Source organism: Pinus tabuliformis, chromosome 4_2 (assembly GCF_031772625.1).
Source record: "Pinus tabuliformis cultivar Carrire ecotype Pingquan chromosome 4_2, CPIR1, whole genome shotgun sequence".
Lineage (NCBI taxonomy): Eukaryota > Viridiplantae > Streptophyta > Pinopsida > Pinales > Pinaceae > Pinus > Pinus tabuliformis.
The window spans coordinates 908,113,384-908,132,716 of NC_142304.1; the positions used below are offsets into that span (position 1 = coordinate 908,113,384).

Below are 19,333 nucleotides of genomic sequence, written 5' to 3' on the forward strand. Positions count from 1 at the left end.
ATTAGGGCCTATCGGCCCTCTAATATAGCTTATCGTTATATTATTTGTGGTAGTAATGGAAGTGTTCTTCCTCCCGCTGCTCTTGTATTATACATAAACTCCTGGGATGGATTGCAACCTCCTTGGATAGATGGTCGACAGTCTGATTGCATTCCCTGTAAATGTGGTGACAAGGAATATAATCAAATTGAGATTTTAATAGAATGTCTTCATCCAATATATTCTTGAGAGAGTGAAAATTGAAATGCAGATGTATTACTGAACCAATTTATAATGATTTTGGAATCCTCGAATATATGTAGTTATCTAAAATCATGTGCCAAAGAAAAATGAAGGAAATGTCTATGAATGATGAATTTAGCAAAATTATTTGTACCAGCCCCCAAACCCTTCTGAATGTAGTAAAAATGATTGTTCATTAGGTGTAATAATATTCACCTCCCGCCGCCCCCCCCTCCCCCCCCCCACATCATTTTTTTGTGTAGATCCATCGAAGAAATCCCACGAGTGATTCTGGTTTATAACTTCAGGTATCACAACTCGGACAGAAGGTGTAATATCATCATCAAGAATTTCATGGAAGGCATTGATAATCTGAGCAACTGATATAGGCCATCAGATGTCTTTGTCTCTAAATATGATTCCATTCTTGTTTAACCAAATAGACCAGCATATAAGGAGGGAGATTGCAGTTTTTCTGGTTTGAGGACTCAACCCACCAAAGGTTCCAAGCATCCATTATATTTTGACCATTCCATCACTGAGTGATGGCTAGAGAGGAGAGAACTTGTTCCCAAATATTTCTAATAGTAGGGCAAAAGAGGAAGAGATGTTCATTCGATTCCTTGGCCTGTTGGCATAATACACACCAAGTGGGGCCATAAAATGATATTTTCTTTAGATTTTCCCCAGTAGGTGATTTATTCATTAATACATTCCACATAAACAATCTGGTCCGAGGGGGTGCTTTGAGTTTCCAAATAGATCGCCACCACCCCACCAACACAGGTGGCTTGTGTGAAGCATGGATGATTGGGTATCCTTCTTTGGGAGAATAAGATCCGTGCACTGCAGGTGCCCAAATGAGCTCATCGTCTTCCTCTGTAATTCTGACATGAGATTCGGTCAATGCTGCAATATATCCCTCCCAATCCTGGGTCCACTGAGTTGGAATTTCTAGTTGGTCAGCTGATTTCCAAGCCTGTGCAAATATAGTGGAGTTCTCTGAGTCCGCAATATTGGAAATCATGGCTATGCCCCTGTCCTTAAGAAAATTAATAAGATCAAGGGGTAGACGATACATATTTCCACAACCAGTCCATGGATCCATATTAATGCGCACAAATGTGCCAGCTTTAATATGCCATACAAGGCCATCTCTGATAGTGGGTAGAGTAAGAAGAACAACCCTCCAGATTGTCGAAATACCATTCCTGTGCCATGATGGAAGACGTATCCATTCCATGATATGTAGAGGCCATATGTATTTATAATGAACAACCTCTGTCCAGAGGTTGTGAGAGTTAAGGATGAGCCATCCCATCTTTGTTGCTAGTGCATGAGCGAATGAAGGAAGATCGTTTAATCCCCATCCTCCCCATTTTTTAGGAAGCGTGTGTTAGCTACCTATACCAATAGGTTTCATTTTTCATGATTGGCATGGGAAGTGCCAATATGATCTACTTTGGGAATGCAAAGATCTCATATTCTGATGGAAGACACACATTTACATTTGGTTGATGCTGCCCTATCTCCCAATGGGTGATCCAACAGCTTAAGCTGGGTCAGGCCATGTTTCAATTTTCGTTATAGATTAGAGAAAGAAGTCTGTCCAAACAGTTCAATCTTGGCAGACAAAGTAGTTAGGTAGGGAAAGAAGGTTCCCAACTGTTTAATCTGGGGCCTTGGAAGCAATAAGGATAGCCTTAGATAGAAAATCAAGAGAAAAGCCAAAGCAAAAGAAAAAGGCACATAAGGGTCTGCAAGCCTAAGTGCACCCTCCATAAAGAAACAAAAAATGATAGGCAAGTAGATGGGTAGGTAGATGGGGTTGCAGAAATATCATTCATTTCAACTGAATCTTGTTGGTCTAACATGAAAGAAACATCAAGGCATAGAGAAGCTTCTCTTCTCCATCATGTTGCAGCAAGGCAAAGGAGCATGTCTAACTTCCTGTTTCCCCCCTTTCACATTCATTACTAACATCCCCACACCAGTTGCCTTCATGAAAGAATTCAAGGTTTTATGTTGGTTCTTGGTTCTTTAAGAGCCACATTTCTTGTCTAAAATTCTTTTTATTTTGATCTACTCTCTAAACTAAGTTGTTTTCATATAAACTTAGTGTTTCACCCTCTCACCCCCTTCCCCCCCTTCATATTAACCCCTAACTTCTTATTATCTAAATCCCCTATGTTCCCCTTTTCCCTACTATTGTAACACCATGGTGTATAAACCCCTAAACATGTATAAATATCCCCCCCTTGTTAGCACTATAGCTAAATAAATTTGTTTAAGGGAGACATTAGTCCACCTGGGACTATGGTCAACCCTGTCATGGGATTACTCTAGCCTCTGGTTGGAATAATAACCTCCCCCCAATCCATCATCCCCCCTCTTTTCCTAAAGAATTTCATCAAAGAGCCCCTTTCCCTTCACTCAAACCTAATCATAACCCTTTTTCCCCCCACAGATTAACTCAAACCCCGAAAACCCACAAAAACCCTTTAACCCAAAGTCTCGCGCCCAAATATTAAAATGATTATTTTAAATATACGGGCGGGTCCCCCCAACATGGGCGACCGTTGAAAACTCCCGCCGGTCGTTGACCTTCCACCACCCCAGATCTAACGGTGGGCGGTCAATATCATATCCCGACCTGCCTCCTGTTAACGTCCGGGGAGAGGGCGGTAATGAGGGCCGTACCCAGGACGCGTGGCATGCGCTGGGGTTGTTCGGAGCCCCCCTCCCCGATACCGCATATCACCAAAGGTGGTGCGGGGAGACCACTTACCACCTCCCTAATACCACCCTTGCGGCACCACGTCACTCACACATCATCATGACGTCGTGCCTCCTCCGCCCGCCCCGGCGCCCCGTGGCCCTCCACGTCGCCCTGCCACTGTTCTCCGCCCGCCACCATGTCCGTCCACGCTGGCCTCCAGCTCAGCGTCCACGTCACCCTCCATACCTCGGACCCGCCTTGACGTCATGCTGACGTCATTGGCGGAAAAAGCGCCAATGACCCTTTTTGCCCAAATTTGCCGTTAAAAACAGCCAAACTAGCCATTTGTGGTCATTTTCAAGCGAAAAGGACGCAGCCATTGTTAACCTGTTTACCGCGAAATTGCCTCCGAACCATCAAATTCAAAGTTGCGGCTGCCATCACTTGTCAATCCAGCTGCAGTGAGCTCCCCTTGCTCGGCCCGAAGACGTTTAGTGCTATTTTATCCAGGTATTCATTGCAACTTCCTTATTTCATCCCTATGCTTGCCATTACTCTGCAAATTCTCCAATAAGCATAGGTAAAATCCTAAATTGCATATTGTCCACTACTGAATTTACAATTAAATCAACCTGCATTGCCCCAGCTCCAAGAATTTGACACTCTAACCATAATTCACGGCTTGAAATTTACATATTTAGCCCCGAGTTGCCCGGCATTGTTCCCTTTTGCCGGGTGGAGGCCCAAGTCTGCATATCACCAAATTGAAGCCCGCACACCCTCTACAATCATCCTGACCAATTCACAATCCCTGTGAATTTACCAAAAAAAGAAAAACAGCAGAGACAAGTATGCCAAGCCTACTTATTTCACTTTGAAGATAATTCCAAGCATTATCTACATCAAGCCTGTCACTTAAGCTCTGAGGAACCTTGCAAACCATTGCACTCACCTTGTTCAAAATCAGATTGCACAATGGCTGCTCCTGCACCCTCAGCCCTCAGTGTTGCTCCTTTAAATGCACCAAATAAAGACCTGGAGTCCCTGCCTCTTGCTGACAGGGACTACCTCATTGAAGACTTTGTGGGTAACAGGGACTTTTTGCAGACCTTCAGGCAATTAAGAGATGACTACCTGAATGGTCATGATACATATGGGATATGGGAGTCAAATCTGCCATACTACTGTCTCCCCTCTGTCAATATTTTTCCTGAGATTATTCGCCTATGTGCTGAAAACTATGATGTACAGCACAGAGCTATTAAGTCTCCATCTAGGATCATCCTCTTTCACATTAATCCTGAATCCATCAATAAGATGCTCCACTTTGATCAAACTGAGCTGTTGTTCCCATTTTCCATGAATTATCTGCTGGACACTGGTGCTAAGATGACTAGTGAGGATATTCAGAAGATCACCAGGACATTTATGAGACCTGAATGCCAGCCCACAGGGCCACCTCCCTACTTGGATGTCTATTTTACTGAGGTAGGCAGACTATTGCTGGACATGATTGCTTATGTATTGGGATACAGAACCAGCGAGCATGTGGATGAAACAATGCTGGTATTGCTAGCTGCTTACAGCCCAGGCCAACCCCCTGCCCGCAAATATAACTTTTCCAAGTTCATAGCTAACAAGATTCATGATCAGCTGTGCAAAGTAGACAGACAGGGTGTCTTCAAGTACTCATCCTATATCTACCACCTTTTCATGTACTATCATTCCAAAGTTTTTCCATGCTACATCAAAAAGCTGGATTATAAAGGGGAAAGAAGATTTGTCATCTTCTGGACATCTGTCTATCACAAAGTCCAAAATTCACCCTATTCCTATTGTGAATTTATTGACCAATTTGTATACCCTATCTCTTGCCTATTGATGAGGTCCCCTCCTCCCAGAATATCAACTGAAATGCAGAAAGTCCTGCAGCTCTCCAAGAATTACAAAATAGGTGATTGGTACCTATATGAGGATCATACAGTCATCAGAGTCTATGGCTGTGAGCTCTGTCCATACAGGCTCCCAAAATATGTGCCTATGAGGATATTTGCCTTGGAGTATTATAGGCAGTTAATTCACTCTGACCTCACTCACTTTCACAGCTCCAAAAAGAAAGCCCACCTCAAGTTCAAGCACCAGGTGGGCCCCTTCATCATGAATAAAAAAGAAGGATGGGAAGATGCTGACCTAATCCTCAAAGACAAATACAAGCTATCACATAGTTTCCGGTGGGTCCCTTATGACCCTGAAGGCTTCATTACTGCTAGAAGAGTCAGGTACAGGCTAATAGGTTATAAGCATTGCAAATATACACACATTGAAAAATATGCCAACCAGCAAGAATGGCAGCAGGATACTTTAATTGAAAAATTAACTGAAGAAGAGATAATGCTAAAGAATGTCAAGGAACTGGAAAAGACTCTTGACCTAGATTCTGTGCAGCAGGTACCCTTCAAACGGCCGCACTCAGTAGAAGAAGGGACCTCGGCCTCAAGAACTGCACCAGCCACACAGGTACCGTCTACAGCAACACCAGGTACAAACAAAGGGAAAGGAATAATGGGTGCTGAAGAAGAAACCATGAAAGAAAAGCCTGCCCCTTCAGGTGAGCAGCAACAAGGGCAGCAACAAGGGCAGCAACCAGAGCAGCAACCAGAGCAGCAACAAGAGTAGACTCCCCCTCCACAAACTGAGCCACAAATAGCTCCAATTATGCAGACCCCAACACAGGAGGAGAGGGGTACGAAAAGAGACAGAGAAGAGTCCACTCCTGCTAGTGGATCCTCCCAACAAACCCAGACCAAAAGGTAAAGGGCTGAGTCCCCAGAGGTAGAAGACATCACTAAAGAAATCCTTGACAGTTCAAGGAAAGACAGGGAGGGCAGCCAGCATACAGGTACAAGCTCCTTTCAGCAGGAGCAAGGATTACAACTTGGTTTGGAGGTGTCCTCCTCCTCTCAGCAGAGCAAGAAGCCCAAAAGCACTAAGGCTTCTTTCAAGCAAATAAAGGCACAGAATGACTTGCTGAGGGTGGAAGTTTATAAACAATTTCTTAATGCAACACCAGCCCAAAAAGAAAGGCTAATGTCTGTATATGACATTCAAGAGGAGAAAATGATCCTCAGCCATTTCAAACCTACAGTGCCCCATCGAAAATCAGGGGTAGATTATGTGAAGACAAGGGTGGAGGTCCTAGCCAAAGACATCCATCCCATGGACCAAATTGAACTCCACAAGCAGACTGGAGAGATGGTCTATGCAACCTTGGTGGACAGGGAAACCATGGCCCATGAACTAAAAGAGTCACTAAAAAATACGAACATTCAGTTGGATTTTGAAAGAATGTCCTCCCTAGCTAAAGACAACAGAATAAAATCACTTGAGGACATTATTATCGACCTAGGACATGATCCTAAGGATCCAAAGGGTGTAAGGGCCCTTATGAAGAAAAAGGAGGATGACCTCAATGCACTAAAGAAGAGGTTGAAGCTGTTGCCCACAGAACACCCTCAAACAGCAGATTTACAGCAGGCAAAACAGGCCGATGAGCAACTGGACCTCATAATGCAGCTAAACCAAAAGGTCCTCGATTTGGAGAAAGAGCTTGAAGGGGCATTACAAGATAAACAGGGAGAATCTACATCCCAAGCTCCTCCAACTACTTCAACCACTGCAACAACTACAGAGGCAGCAGTGGCCCCCACAAGAGAAGCAGCAGCAGCAACAACGACAGCTCCAGATTCCAGCACAAGCGTGGAAGAATTGACTAAGGCCGTTAAAGAAATGGAGCTCCAGGCAAATGAAATAAAACAGGCCAAGGAAAAATTGGCAGAATTAGATGCCAAATATGACAAATCAAAAATAATTGTGGCAGAAAAAGGCAGAGAAATAAAGGTCCTAAAAGAAAAGATAAAGGCCTTGGAGAAGGAGCTGAATCTGGAAAGCACCATGGAACAAATAAAAAGGATTCTATGGGCCAAAATTGACCAATCCATCACTAAGCAATGGAAGTCAATTAAAACCATACATGAGCAGATGGATTTAATCGGCCAGGCACAGACAGAGATTCAAAGGGCCAAGACAGCGCTGGGAAACAGGCCTGACTAGGCCAATAGAATGATAGAATTTTTGAACAGGCAAGAAAAGGAGGAACTGGCAGCCATTGGCATAGTCAACAGAACAGAGGCTGTCCTCACAACTAGGAAGGTACTCACTCTCAGGAATTATGTACAAACTGTGGAGAGAAAGTGCTATGAAATACAAGCAGAGGTGGATGAATACCAACACAAAATGGCAGCACTGCAAGCAAAAGGACTACCCAGCCTACTAAGCGGTGCAGGAAGACTGATCTCCAGAGAGCAGTATGCCAACAGGATGGAAACTTACATTGAAAATCAAATCACTGCATCTGGCAGTACATCTGAGAAAACAGGGCCTCCAACAGGACAGAGCTTATACAATAAACTTGAAGGCCTGTTTTTTATTGAAAATGAGGTAAAGAACCTTTTTGAAATTCCTCCAAATTTTTACAGATATACAGAAGCCGATGAAACTCTAGTAAAAATTAGAAGACATCAGCTGCCCAAGGAGGATTGGTGGCAGGCAATGCTTCAAATTCTGCCACGATAGCTCCAGTTTCTCGGTCATTACCAGCTCCAATTCACTAGAAGACAAACAACAGAAAAAGTTAGCATTTAAGGCAGCTGAAAGGTGACTAAGCACATGGAGAACGACAGCTAGCCCAAAGGATAAGAAGATACGCAGATTTTTGGACAGCGTACCCTCAACCGACTCCAACAGCGACCAAGTCAACAGTTTCTGACTATTTTGGACAGATAAAGCACTGAACAGTTCTTACAGCGTTAACATTCTCAGCTACAAGGCTCCAGGAGTTGGCATAACATTAATGAGCCATTAACTCATTTCTTTGATATTTTTCTTATAAAAATTTTGTATATATACCCCCCTTAGCAACGCATAAGGGGTTGGTGATTTTCACTCTGAGGCAAATGTATTGTACACTTTCAGATTATCTAATACAAAGGGCTGGACCAGCTCAGTGATTTCCTGAAAATTTGATGTCTTGCTGATGACATGCGTGCTGTTGCAGAATTCTTGTGCTGTCTGATGGAATAATAAGTTTTCTTAATCTCTGTTTGGTCTTCTTATGTTATTAACTCATGCTCATGTTTCACTAAATCTAGCAATAGAGAAAAGGGATAGTGCAGGATATGTTTGATTACACTCTGTGCTCAATCTTCTATTGCTGTAAATGTTTTCTTCAGAATTAACTGTGGACATGAATTCTTAAATGCTCATGTTCCATTAATTCTATAAATGTGAATGTTGTCTAGAAATTCTTCACTGCTTCTAAATAATATTCTCACTTCCTTTGCATATCAGTTTATTGGAAGATTCTTAACTGCCTTTCATGAACTGTATACATCACACTTAATCACAATTTCAAAGCATTGTTTCTTAGACACTTATCCAGCTCTGCAGCATCACTACTGTATCAACACAGCACACCAAACTACTAAAGGACCACTGACTCCATGCCCAATGGCCTAGAACATACTAGTGAGCACATATATATCTTAATTGGAATCATCACCCAACCAAGTCCAAAAATAAACCTTGAGCATCATAGCTAGCCTAAAATTCTTCTCAAAACAGAGACAAACCTTAAAGAGAGAGCCCTCTCTGATTACAGTTTGGCTAGAAGCTGTAATCCAAAGATTGGTTAGTGGTTACCCCGGCCGTATTCCCTTGGGAGTCATAGGGAACAACCTGGGTGTTAACATAATTGGCGACTCCACTGGGGAGTTCCTCAGGATATTCTAATTTCTGTATATTTCTTAAAGCTGCTTCAGTCAATTTTCATGCTAGCTTTAAGATATACACAGTCATTCCAAAATCTTGTCTGGCCCTTGTAGACACAAAAATATTCCAAAAAACATAACTCAAAAACAAGTTCAGAAGCTGGCTCCCAAGAAGAATCCACGATATACAAGGTCAAATCCTGACCCCAATCCTCCAACTGTTTTTGAAAATCCTAATACAATCCCTAAGATCATTAGGAAGCAGCAGGGACAGGAAACTCGTGCTGATTCAAGTCCTGAGACAGCTCATCCAAACCCTGTTCCAACTCCAATCAAGGTTCTATTTCGGTCTACCCCTGATTCCCCCAGTTCACCATCCACCTCTCAAAGCCCTCCTTTCACACCTCCATCCACTGCACATATTCTCTTGACCAACACCCTAGTTTCTACCGTTCCCAGTACCCCTGTTGTACCATTCGTTCATGTTATCCCAGTTATCCCTGTCAATCCTATAAATCCTGTAAATATGGCAAATAGATATGCACCCCTGCAGTTTCCTGCTAATGCTGCAGCTCTACCTCAGGACTACCAATCCAAGATCTCATATTTTGACTCCACTGGCCCTTTTACAGCAATTCAGCATGCCAGAAGGATGCAGAACCATTTTGAGAACTATGAAATAGATGATGACAGTGTGAGAATGAGAATCTTTGTTCAGAGCCTCACAGGGGATGTAAGAACTTGGTTTAGATCACTGGCTGTAAATACCATCACAACCCCTGATGAGCTTTATCAAGCCTTTACTAACAGATGGGAGAAAAAGAAAGATCCCCTGCACATACTTGGTGAATATGATACAATCAAACGAGGTCCTCAAGAGACCGTTTTGGAGTATTGTGCAAGATTCAACAATGTATATAACACAATACCACAGAATTTAAGACCTCCTCCTGATTTAGCCTTGTACAAATTTCCGGATGGTTTTGACCCTGATATGGCATATCAGTTGAAGGAAAGAGCTCCTGAAACCCTTGAAGATGCCCAAAAGGTTGCTGTCACAGTAGAGGCTAACCTGATTGCCAAAAGAAACAGGGCAAGATTGGAAAAGAGAACCACTTTCAAAGAAGAACCCTCAGCCTTTGATCAAAAGCTGGATGCAATACTCACTGGTATGAAGAGATTGGGTGATAGAGTAGAATCAGTTGAGAGAAAGTCATCATGGGAAGCACCACAAAATAACCCTATCAGAAATCCCAATTTTAGGAGAAATCAAAACCCAAACGTGGGCAAGGCCGGTTCTGATCCAGACATAAGACCTCCTTTCCAGGAAAACTATACTGAGGCATCCACTTCGAATGAGCAAACAGATGACACCCACATTAACCTGATGGGCCTGAATGATGAGCAGCAAGTTTTTTTGAGTCAAGAGGATCATAAGGATGATGACATTCAGCAATTCCAAACTAGGTCAGGTGAGTCATTTGACTTTAAACAAGGCTATGACACAGCTGTTTATGAAGTTCATAAACAATATAAGCTAAGAAGCAGAACTATAAATGTAACACAACCTGAAAAAACAAAGGATAGCCAGCAGCCCAAAAGAGCCATAATCACAGAACCAAATGACACAAATGATTCAGTTACAAATGAAATAACCGTTCAAGAAGTCACTGAACCATTGCCTTCAAAACAACAGCATATGGCTACATCACCCTTGCAGCCCAATCCAAGTAACACTGCTCAAGAGATGAGTAAGAAGGACAAGCCTCAAGATCAAGATAAGAATCAAGAAGAAAACCTAGTGAACAAGGAAAAGGCTGTCACCCACAACACCAAGATCCAATCTGAAAGACCCTTTGACTTAGAAGCTGAAATTGGAAAATTGAAGGTAGCTATCCCTCTCTCAGAACTAGCCAAGAATGACATTTATAAACAACAAATCAAGAAGTCCCTACAACTTACTCGTAATAAAGATAATTTCAATGTATTGGATGACACCCCAGAATTGCTTTTCGGTCCAGAGGTTGATGGAAAGACAGCAGTTACAGGGATCTTGCCTTTCTATGTCAGCCTACATGTTCATGATAAGATACTACACAATGCAATGTTTGACTCAGGGGCCTCTCACAACCTGATGCCTAAATCAGTCATGGAGAGATTGAATCTAGATATTACAAGACCATATAAGGACCTATTCTCATTTGACTCTAGCCAAGTTGAGTGTTTAGGCTTGATAAAAGACTTATGTGTGTCCCTTGTTCAGTACCCAAATAAAACAATTCTAATGGATGTTGTAGTTGCTGATATCCCACCCAAATATGGGATGCTCTTATCAAGATCATGGGGGGCTAAACTCCAAGGTTCCCTACAATTAGACATGTCATATGCCACCATCTCAGTCTTTGGTCAACTTAAGAGGTTATATAGAGAGTCACTTATGAAATACATGGTCAGCAGTGAAGAAAAACCTCAAAATTTTCCCATATATGTTGTCCATTCTGACATAGACTCCTATATTCTCTTCAATGATAATACAGGTCCCACAAATGATGAAGAAAACCAAACACTCAAACAAGATCAGCATATAAATGAAGAAACTGCTGTTCAAGACATAATGATTGAGAAATCAATTAACAAAGCAGTTCAAGAAGGAAAACCAAATATAAGCCAAGATCTCAAATTGTTGATGCTAACTCCCATAACAGTTGACAATTCTTCCCTAAAACAAGATATCCTATGGTTCCTTGAATTTGATGGGTCAGTCAACAAATTAGGGGCAGGAGCAGGGGTTTGGATACATAATAAACAAAACAGTCATGCAGAAGGCCGAGCCTATAGGTTAAACTTCAGGTGCACCAACAACATGGCAGAATATGAAGCTCTCTTACTAGGCCTCAAGCTAGTAAAATCCTTACAAGCCATAAAGGTTTCAATCCTAGGAGACTCAGACCTAGTCATCCAACAAGTAAAGGGTAATTTTGTCACCAATGACAAAAGACTGAGATCTTATAGATCTGCTGCTGCTGAACTACTACAGTCCTTCACTGAATTTCAAATTACCAAAATTCCTAGAACCCATAACCTGCATGCTCATAGCTTGGCTACATTTGCAAGCACTTGTAAACTTCCTTTTGAACCCCAGCATTGCTTTACAGCCGAGGTAAAACACAGACCTTCTGTCCCAAACAATGTCAAAGACTAGCAAGTGTTTGAGGATGATACCCATATAAATAAATTTTTGACTTTGCAGCAAGAATTTTCAGGGCTAAACATTGATATGGAGGCTGCAAGTGATTCACAAACACTAGGTGAACAGCACCAAACAATTATTTCGCCCAAAACAACAAACCAAATGTTACATCCAACTATTTTTAACAAAGAAAATCTACAAGAACTTAAACAAATCAGTTGTGAGGAGATGGCTGATAATGAAGCTGAAATTATACAACTAAAAGACAACTTCCTCCCAACAGGCCTTACTCCCTTGGAAGACATTTTCGACTCAAATGATATTCTCAGGAAGCCAAAATTGCAGCCCCTCAATACTACCATAGAAGAGTGTAACATTGGAACTGCAGAACAACCCAAGATAATTAAATTGTCTGCATCTTTACCCCCTGATCAGAAGCCTAAATACATTGACCTCTTTAAAGAATTCCAAGATGTCTTTGCATTGATTTATGAGGATTTAAAATCCTATGACACCTCTGTTATCCAACACACTATCCCTCTCAAGCCAAATCAAAAACCCTTTAAGCAAAAATTGAGGAGAATCAATCCAATGCTTCTCCCAGCAATGGAGCAAGAGGTACAAAAAATGTTTAAAGTTGGCATCATAGCACCAATCAGATTTTTTGATTGGGTTTCAAACTTGGTTCCTACCAGAAAGAAAATTGGTGAAATAAGGCTTTGTGTTGATCTAAGGAACTTGAATCAAGTGTCCTTGAAAGATAATTACCCCTTACCCAAGATGGATCACATCTTGCAAAGAGTAGTGGGGGCCTCAAGAATTTCTTTACTTGATGGATTCTCAGGTTTCAACCAGATCCTAGTTCACCCTGATGATCAGGACAAAACAACATTTACAACCCCATGGGGAACCTTCAAATATGTAAAAATGCCTTTTGGATTGAAGAATGCAGGGGCTACATTTCAAAGAGCAATGGATATTGCTTTTGCCAAAGAGATTCATGACTTCCTTGTCATTTATTTAGATGATCTCACACCTTTCTCAAAATCTGACCAAGAACATTTGAAACATCTAAGGCAAATATTCATAACCTGTAGGAAGTATGGAATTTATTTAAATCCCAAGAAATCCCTGTTTGGTTTAGAAGAAGGTAAGTTGTTAGGGCATATCATTTCAAAGGATGGCATTAGAATTGACCCAGACAGGATACAAGCTATCTTACAAATGCCCCACCCTAGAAACATCAAAGAATTGCAAGACTTCTTGAGAAAGATTAACCTTTTAAGGAGGTTTATCCCTAACTTAGCATAATTGATCAAATTACTGAATAACATGCTAAAGAAGGATTCAAAAGTGAAATGGATGGTAGAAGAAAATCAAGCTTTTGAAGGCATAAAGTTGGCCCTTCCCCAAACACCAATCTTAACAAACCCTCAATTTGATAGAGAATTCATTATTTTCTCTTTTGCCTCCCAACATACTATTGCTACTGTCTTATTACAGAAAGATGACCAAGGAAATGAGAAACCCATTGCTTTCTTTAGTAGAGCTCTTAGAGATGCACCTCTGAAATATCAAATCATGGAGAAACAAGCTTATGCTTTGGTCAAAGCCATCAAAGACTTTAGGATTTACATCCTATATTCCCATGTTATAGCTTATGTACCAAGTCCCATTGTGAAAGACATACTTACTCAAGAGAATTTAGAGGGCAGAAGAGGAAAATGGATTGCCAACATCTTGGAATTTGATATTGAAATAAAACCTACAAAACTGATAAAAGGGTAAGGTTTGGCCAAACTAATGACAGAAGCAAACTTTCAAGCCTTAGACATTAACCAACTGGACAGTGAACCGGAGCTGGTGACTCCAAAGATCAACGTAGCCTTTGAACAATCCCCTTGGTATTCTGATATATGTTATGTGTTACAAAACCTGTGTGCTCCCCCAAGATTGTCCAGAACTAAATGTAGGTTCCTAAAAATGAAAGCTTCAAAATTTTGTGTCATAAGTGGCAATTTACTTTGGAAAAACCATGAGGGTATATTGTTAAACTACTTAATTGAGAGTGAGACTAACAAAATCATGGAAGAATTTCATGCAGGTGATTGTGGTGGACACTTGTATTGGAAGTCCACTGTGGATAAGATACTGAGGGCTGGTTATTATTGGCCCACTGTCTTCTCTGATGTTAAAAAATTTACTACCTCATGCCACAAATGTCAAATATTTGAGGGAAAGAGAAAGTTACTGCCACTCCCTTTGAGGCCTATTGCAACAGAGAGACCGTTTCAGCAATGGGGCTTGGATTTCATTGGGGAAATTCATCCCTTATCTTCAGGCCAACATAGATGGATCCTCACAGCCACAGACTACTTCACCAAATGGATTGAGGCCATCCCATGTAGACAAGCAAATGATTCAACAATCATTCAGTTTTTGGAGAATAATATATTGTCTAGATTCGGCTGCCCCAACAAGATAATAACAGACAATGCTGCTGCTTTTAGATCCAAGAAGATGGTCAATTTCTGCCACAAATTTCACATTACCTTGGGCCATTCTACTGCTTACTATCCACAAGGAAATGGCCTAGCTGAATCATCAAATAAAAGCCTTGTGAACATCATAAAGAAGATGTTGGAAGAAAATAAGAAGAATTGGCATAAGAAGCTTGTGAATGCCTTATGGGCAGATAGACTAACAACCAAGAGGTCCATTGGGGTCAGCCCATATGAGTTAGTTTATGGATTAGAAGCCAAATTTCCTTCATCACTAGGGGTACCAGTCATGAAGTTACTCCAAGAAAGTCAAGCTGAGCCAAATGACATGCAGAGAAGGGTCAATCAGATAATATGTCTGCAGCAAACCAGAGATCAAGTGTATAGCAGAGTTCAAATCCTACAAGAAAAGCTGAAGAAAGCCTTTGACAGAAGAACTAAGGCTGAAGATTTCTTCTTAGGGGACAAAGTGCTTAAGTGGGATTCAAGAAGAGAAGACAAGGGTAAGCATGGAAAATTTGACTCCCTTTGGAGAGGGCCTTTTGTCATACAAGCACTACAGGGAAATAACACTTATTTTTTGGAAAATTTGGATGGCACTGACTTAGGTGAAGGTCCTGTAAATGGCAGGATGTTGAAGCACTATGTCGACTACTTTCCATGTATATAACAGAGTTTCCCCATCTGTATATGACCAGCAGTATATATTTTCTTTTAGCACATAAATAGTTCAGTTTGAGAAGCTACTACAAATAAGCATAAAGGGGCTATATATGCCAGGAATTCCACAGAGGTGATAGCCTCCAGTTTTGAAGTACAAAGAGAGAATTTTAAAATTTTGGTAACAACAGATCAAGGGCCAAGGCATTCTGACTTGTTGTTCTTGGTCTTTCAAGAAGAAAAACCATCCCCAAGTGGAGCCACTATTAGCTACCTATACCAATAGGTTTCATTTTTCATGATTGGCACGGGAAGTGCCAATATGATCTACTTTGGGAATGCAAAGATCTCATATTCTGATGGAAGACACACATTTACATTTGGTTAAATGCTGCCCTATCTCCCAATGGGTGATCCAACAGCTTAAGCTGGGTCAGGCCATGTTTCAATTTTCGTTATAGATTAGAGAAAGAAGTCTGTCCAAACAGTTCAATCTTGGCAGACAAAGTAGTTAGGTAGGGAAAGAAGGTTCCCAACTGTTTAATCTAGGGCCTTGGAAGCAATAAGGATAGCCTTAGATAGAAAATCAAGAGAAAAGCCAAAGCAAAAGAAAAAGGAACATAAGGGTCTGCAAGCCTAAGTGCACCCTCCATGAAGAAACAAAAAATGCTAGGCAAGTAGATGGGTAGGTAGATGGGGTTGCAGAAATATCATTCATTTCAACTGAATCTTGTTGGTCTAACATGAAAGAAACATCAAGGCATAGAGAAGCTTCTCTTCTCCATCATGTTGCAGCAAGGCAAAGGAGCATGTCTAACTTCTTGTTTCCCCCCCTTTCACATTCATTACTAACATCCCCACACCAGTTGCCTTCATGAAAGAATTCAAGGTTTTATGTTGGTTCTTGGTTCTTTAAGAGCCACATTTCTTGTCTAAAATTCTTTTTATTTTGATCTACTCTCTAAACTAAGTTGTTTTCATATAAACTTAGTGTTTCACCCTCTCACCCCCTTCCCCCCCTTCATATTAACCCCTAACTTCTTATTATCTAAATCCCCTATGTTCCCCTTTTCCCTACTATTGTAACACCATGGTGTATAAACCCCTAAACATGTATAATATCCCCCCTTGTTAGCACTATAGCTAAATAAATTTGTTTAAGGGAGACATTAGTCCACCTGGGACTATGGTCAACCCTGTCATGGGATTACTCTAGCCTCTGGTTGGAATAATAACCTCCCCCCAATCCATTATCCCCCCTCTTTTCCTATAGAATTTCATCAAAGAGCCCCTTTCCCTTCACTCAAACCTAATCATAACCCTCTTTCCCCCCACAGATTAACTCAAACCCCGAAAACCCACAAAAACCCTTTAACCCAAAGTCCCGCGCCCAAATATTAAAATGATTATTTTAAATATACGGGCGGGTCCCCCCAACATGCACGACCGTTGAAAACTCCCACCGGCCGTTGATCTTCCGCCACCCCAGATCTAACGGTGGGCGGTCAATATCATATCCCGACCTGCCTCCTTTAACGTCCGGGGAGAGGGTGGTAATGAGGGTCGTACCCAGGACGCGTGGCATGCGCTGGGGTTGTTCGGAGCCCCCCTCCCCGATATCGCCTATCACCAAAGGTGGTGCGGGGAGACCGCTTACCACCTCCCTAATACCACCCCTGTGGCACCACGTCACTCACACGTCATCATGACGTCGTGCCTCCTCCGCCCGCCCCGGCGCCCCGTGGCCCTCCACGTCGCCCTGCCACTGTTCTCCGCCCGCCACCATGTCCGTCCACGCTGGCCTCCAGCTCAGCGTCCACGTCACCCTCCGTACCTCGGGCCCGCCCTGACGTCATGCTGACGTCATTGGCGGAAAAAGCGCCAATGACCCTTTTTGCCCAAATTTATCGTTAAAAACAGCCAAACTAGCTGTTTGTGGTCATTTTCAAGCGAAAACGATGCAGCCACTGTTAAACTGTTTACCGTGAAATTGCCTCTGAACCATCAAATTAAAAGTTGCGGCTGCCATCACTTGTCAATCCAGCTGCAGTGAGCTCCCCCTGCTCGGCCCGAAGACGTTCAGTGCTATTTTATCCAGGTATTCATCGCAAGTTCCTTATTTCGTCCCTATGCTTGCCATTACTCTGCAAATTCTCCAATAAGCATAGGTCCAATCCTAAATTGCATACTGTCCACTACTGAATTTACAATTAAATCAACCTGCATTGCCCCAGCTCCAAGAATTTGACACTCTAACCATAATTCACGGCTTGAAATTTACATATTTAGCCCCGAGTTGCCCGGCATTGTTCCCTTTTGCCGGGTGGAGGCCCAAGTCTGCATATCACCAAATTGAAGCCCGCACACCCTCTGCAATCATCCTGACCAATTCACAATCCCTGTGAATTTACCAAAAAAAAAAAAACAGCAGAGACAAGTCTGCCAAGCCTGCTTATTCCACTTTGAAGATAATTCCAAGCATTATCTACAGCAAGCCTGTCACTTAAGCTCTGAGGAACCTTGCAAACCATTGCACTCACCTTGTTCAAAATCAGATTGCACAATGGCTGCTCCTGCACCCTCAGCCCTCAGTGTTGCTCCTTTAAATGCACCAAATAAAGACCTGGAGTCCCTGCCTCTTGCTGACAGGGACTACCTCATTGAAGACTTTGTGGGTAACAGGGACTTTTTGCAGACCTTCAGGCAATTAAGAGATGACTACCTGAATGTTCATGATACATATGGGATATGGGAGTCAAATCTGCCATACTACTGTCTCCCCTCTGTCAATATTTTTCCTAAGATTATTTGCCTATGTGCTGAAAACTATGATGTACAGCACAGAGCTATTAAGTCTCCATCTGGGAGCATCCTCTTTCACATTAATCCTGAATCCATCAATAAGATGCTCCACTTTGATCAAACTGAGCTGCTGTTCCCATTTTCCATGAATTATCTGCTGGACACTGGTGCCAAGATGACCAGTGAGGATATTCAGAAGATCACCAGGACATTTATGAGACCTGAATGCCAGCCCACAGGGCCACCTCCCTACTTGGATGTCTATTTTACTGAGGTAGGCAGACTATTGCTCGACATGATTGCTTATGTATTGGGCTACAGAACCAGTGAGCATGTGGATGAAACAATGCTGGTATTGCTAGCTGCTTACAGCCCAGGCCAACCCCCTGCCCGCAAATATAACTTTGCCAAGTTCATAGCTAACAAGATTCATGATCAGCTGTGCAAAGTAGACAGACAGGGTGTCTTCAAGTACTCATCCTATATCTACCACCTTTTCATGTACTATCATTCCGAAGTTTTTCCATGCGACATCAAAAAGCTGGATTATAAAGGGGAAAGAAGATTTGTCATCTTCTGGACATCTGTCTATCACAAAGTCCAAAATTCACCCTATTCCTATTGTGAATTTATTGACCAATTTGTATACCCTGTCTCTTGCTTATTGATGAGGTCCCCTCCTCCCAGAATATCAACTGAAATACAGAAAGTCCTGCAGCTCTCCAAGAATTACAAAATAGGTGATTGGTACCTATATGAGGATCATACAGTCATCAGAGTCTATGGCTGTGAGTTCTGTCCATACAGGCTCCCAAAATATGTGCCTATGAGGATATTTGCCTTGGAGTATTATAGGCAGTTAATTCACTCTGACCTCACTCACTTTGACAGCTCCAAAAAGAAATCCCACCTCAAGTTCAAGCACCAGGTGGGCCCCTTCATCATGAATAAAAAAGAAGGATGGGAAGATGCTGACCTAATCCTCAAAGACAAATACAAGCTATCACATAGTTTCCGGTGGGTCCCTTATGACCCTGAAGGCTTCATTACTGCTAGAAGAGTCAAGTACATGCTACTAGGTTATAAGCATTGCAAATATCCACACATTGAAAAATATGCCAACCAGCAAGAATGGCAGCAGGATACTTTAATTGAAAAATTAACTGAAGAAGAGATAATGCTAAAGAATGTCAAGGAACTGGAAAAGACTCTTGACCTAGATTCTGTGGAGCAGGCACCCTTCAAACGGCCGCACTCAGCAGAAGAAGGGACCTCGGCCTCAAGAACTGCACCAACCACACAGGCACCATCTACAGCAGCACCAGGTACAGACAAAGGGAAAGGAATAATGGGTGCTGAAGAAGAAACCATGAAAGAAAAGCCTGCCCCTTCAGGTGAGCAGCAACAAGGGCAG

General features: G+C 42.1%; 1 protein-coding gene across 1 annotated transcript; it reads right to left on the reverse strand.

Moving 5' to 3' along the window:
- Nucleotides 1-757: 757 nt before the first annotated feature.
- On the reverse strand, nt 758-1,465 carry LOC149172622 (uncharacterized). Its single transcript, XM_089426402.1, has one exon. The coding sequence runs from the start codon at nt 1,463-1,465 to the stop codon at nt 758-760; it is 708 nt and encodes a 235-aa protein (XP_089282528.1).
- Between the last annotated feature and the right edge of the window lie 17,868 nt (nt 1,466-19,333).

Coding starts and splice junctions, on each gene's coding strand:
- LOC149172622 (XM_089426402.1), bottom strand. CDS start 1,465: ATGGAATGGATACGTCTTCCATCATGGCACAGGAATGGTATTTCGACA.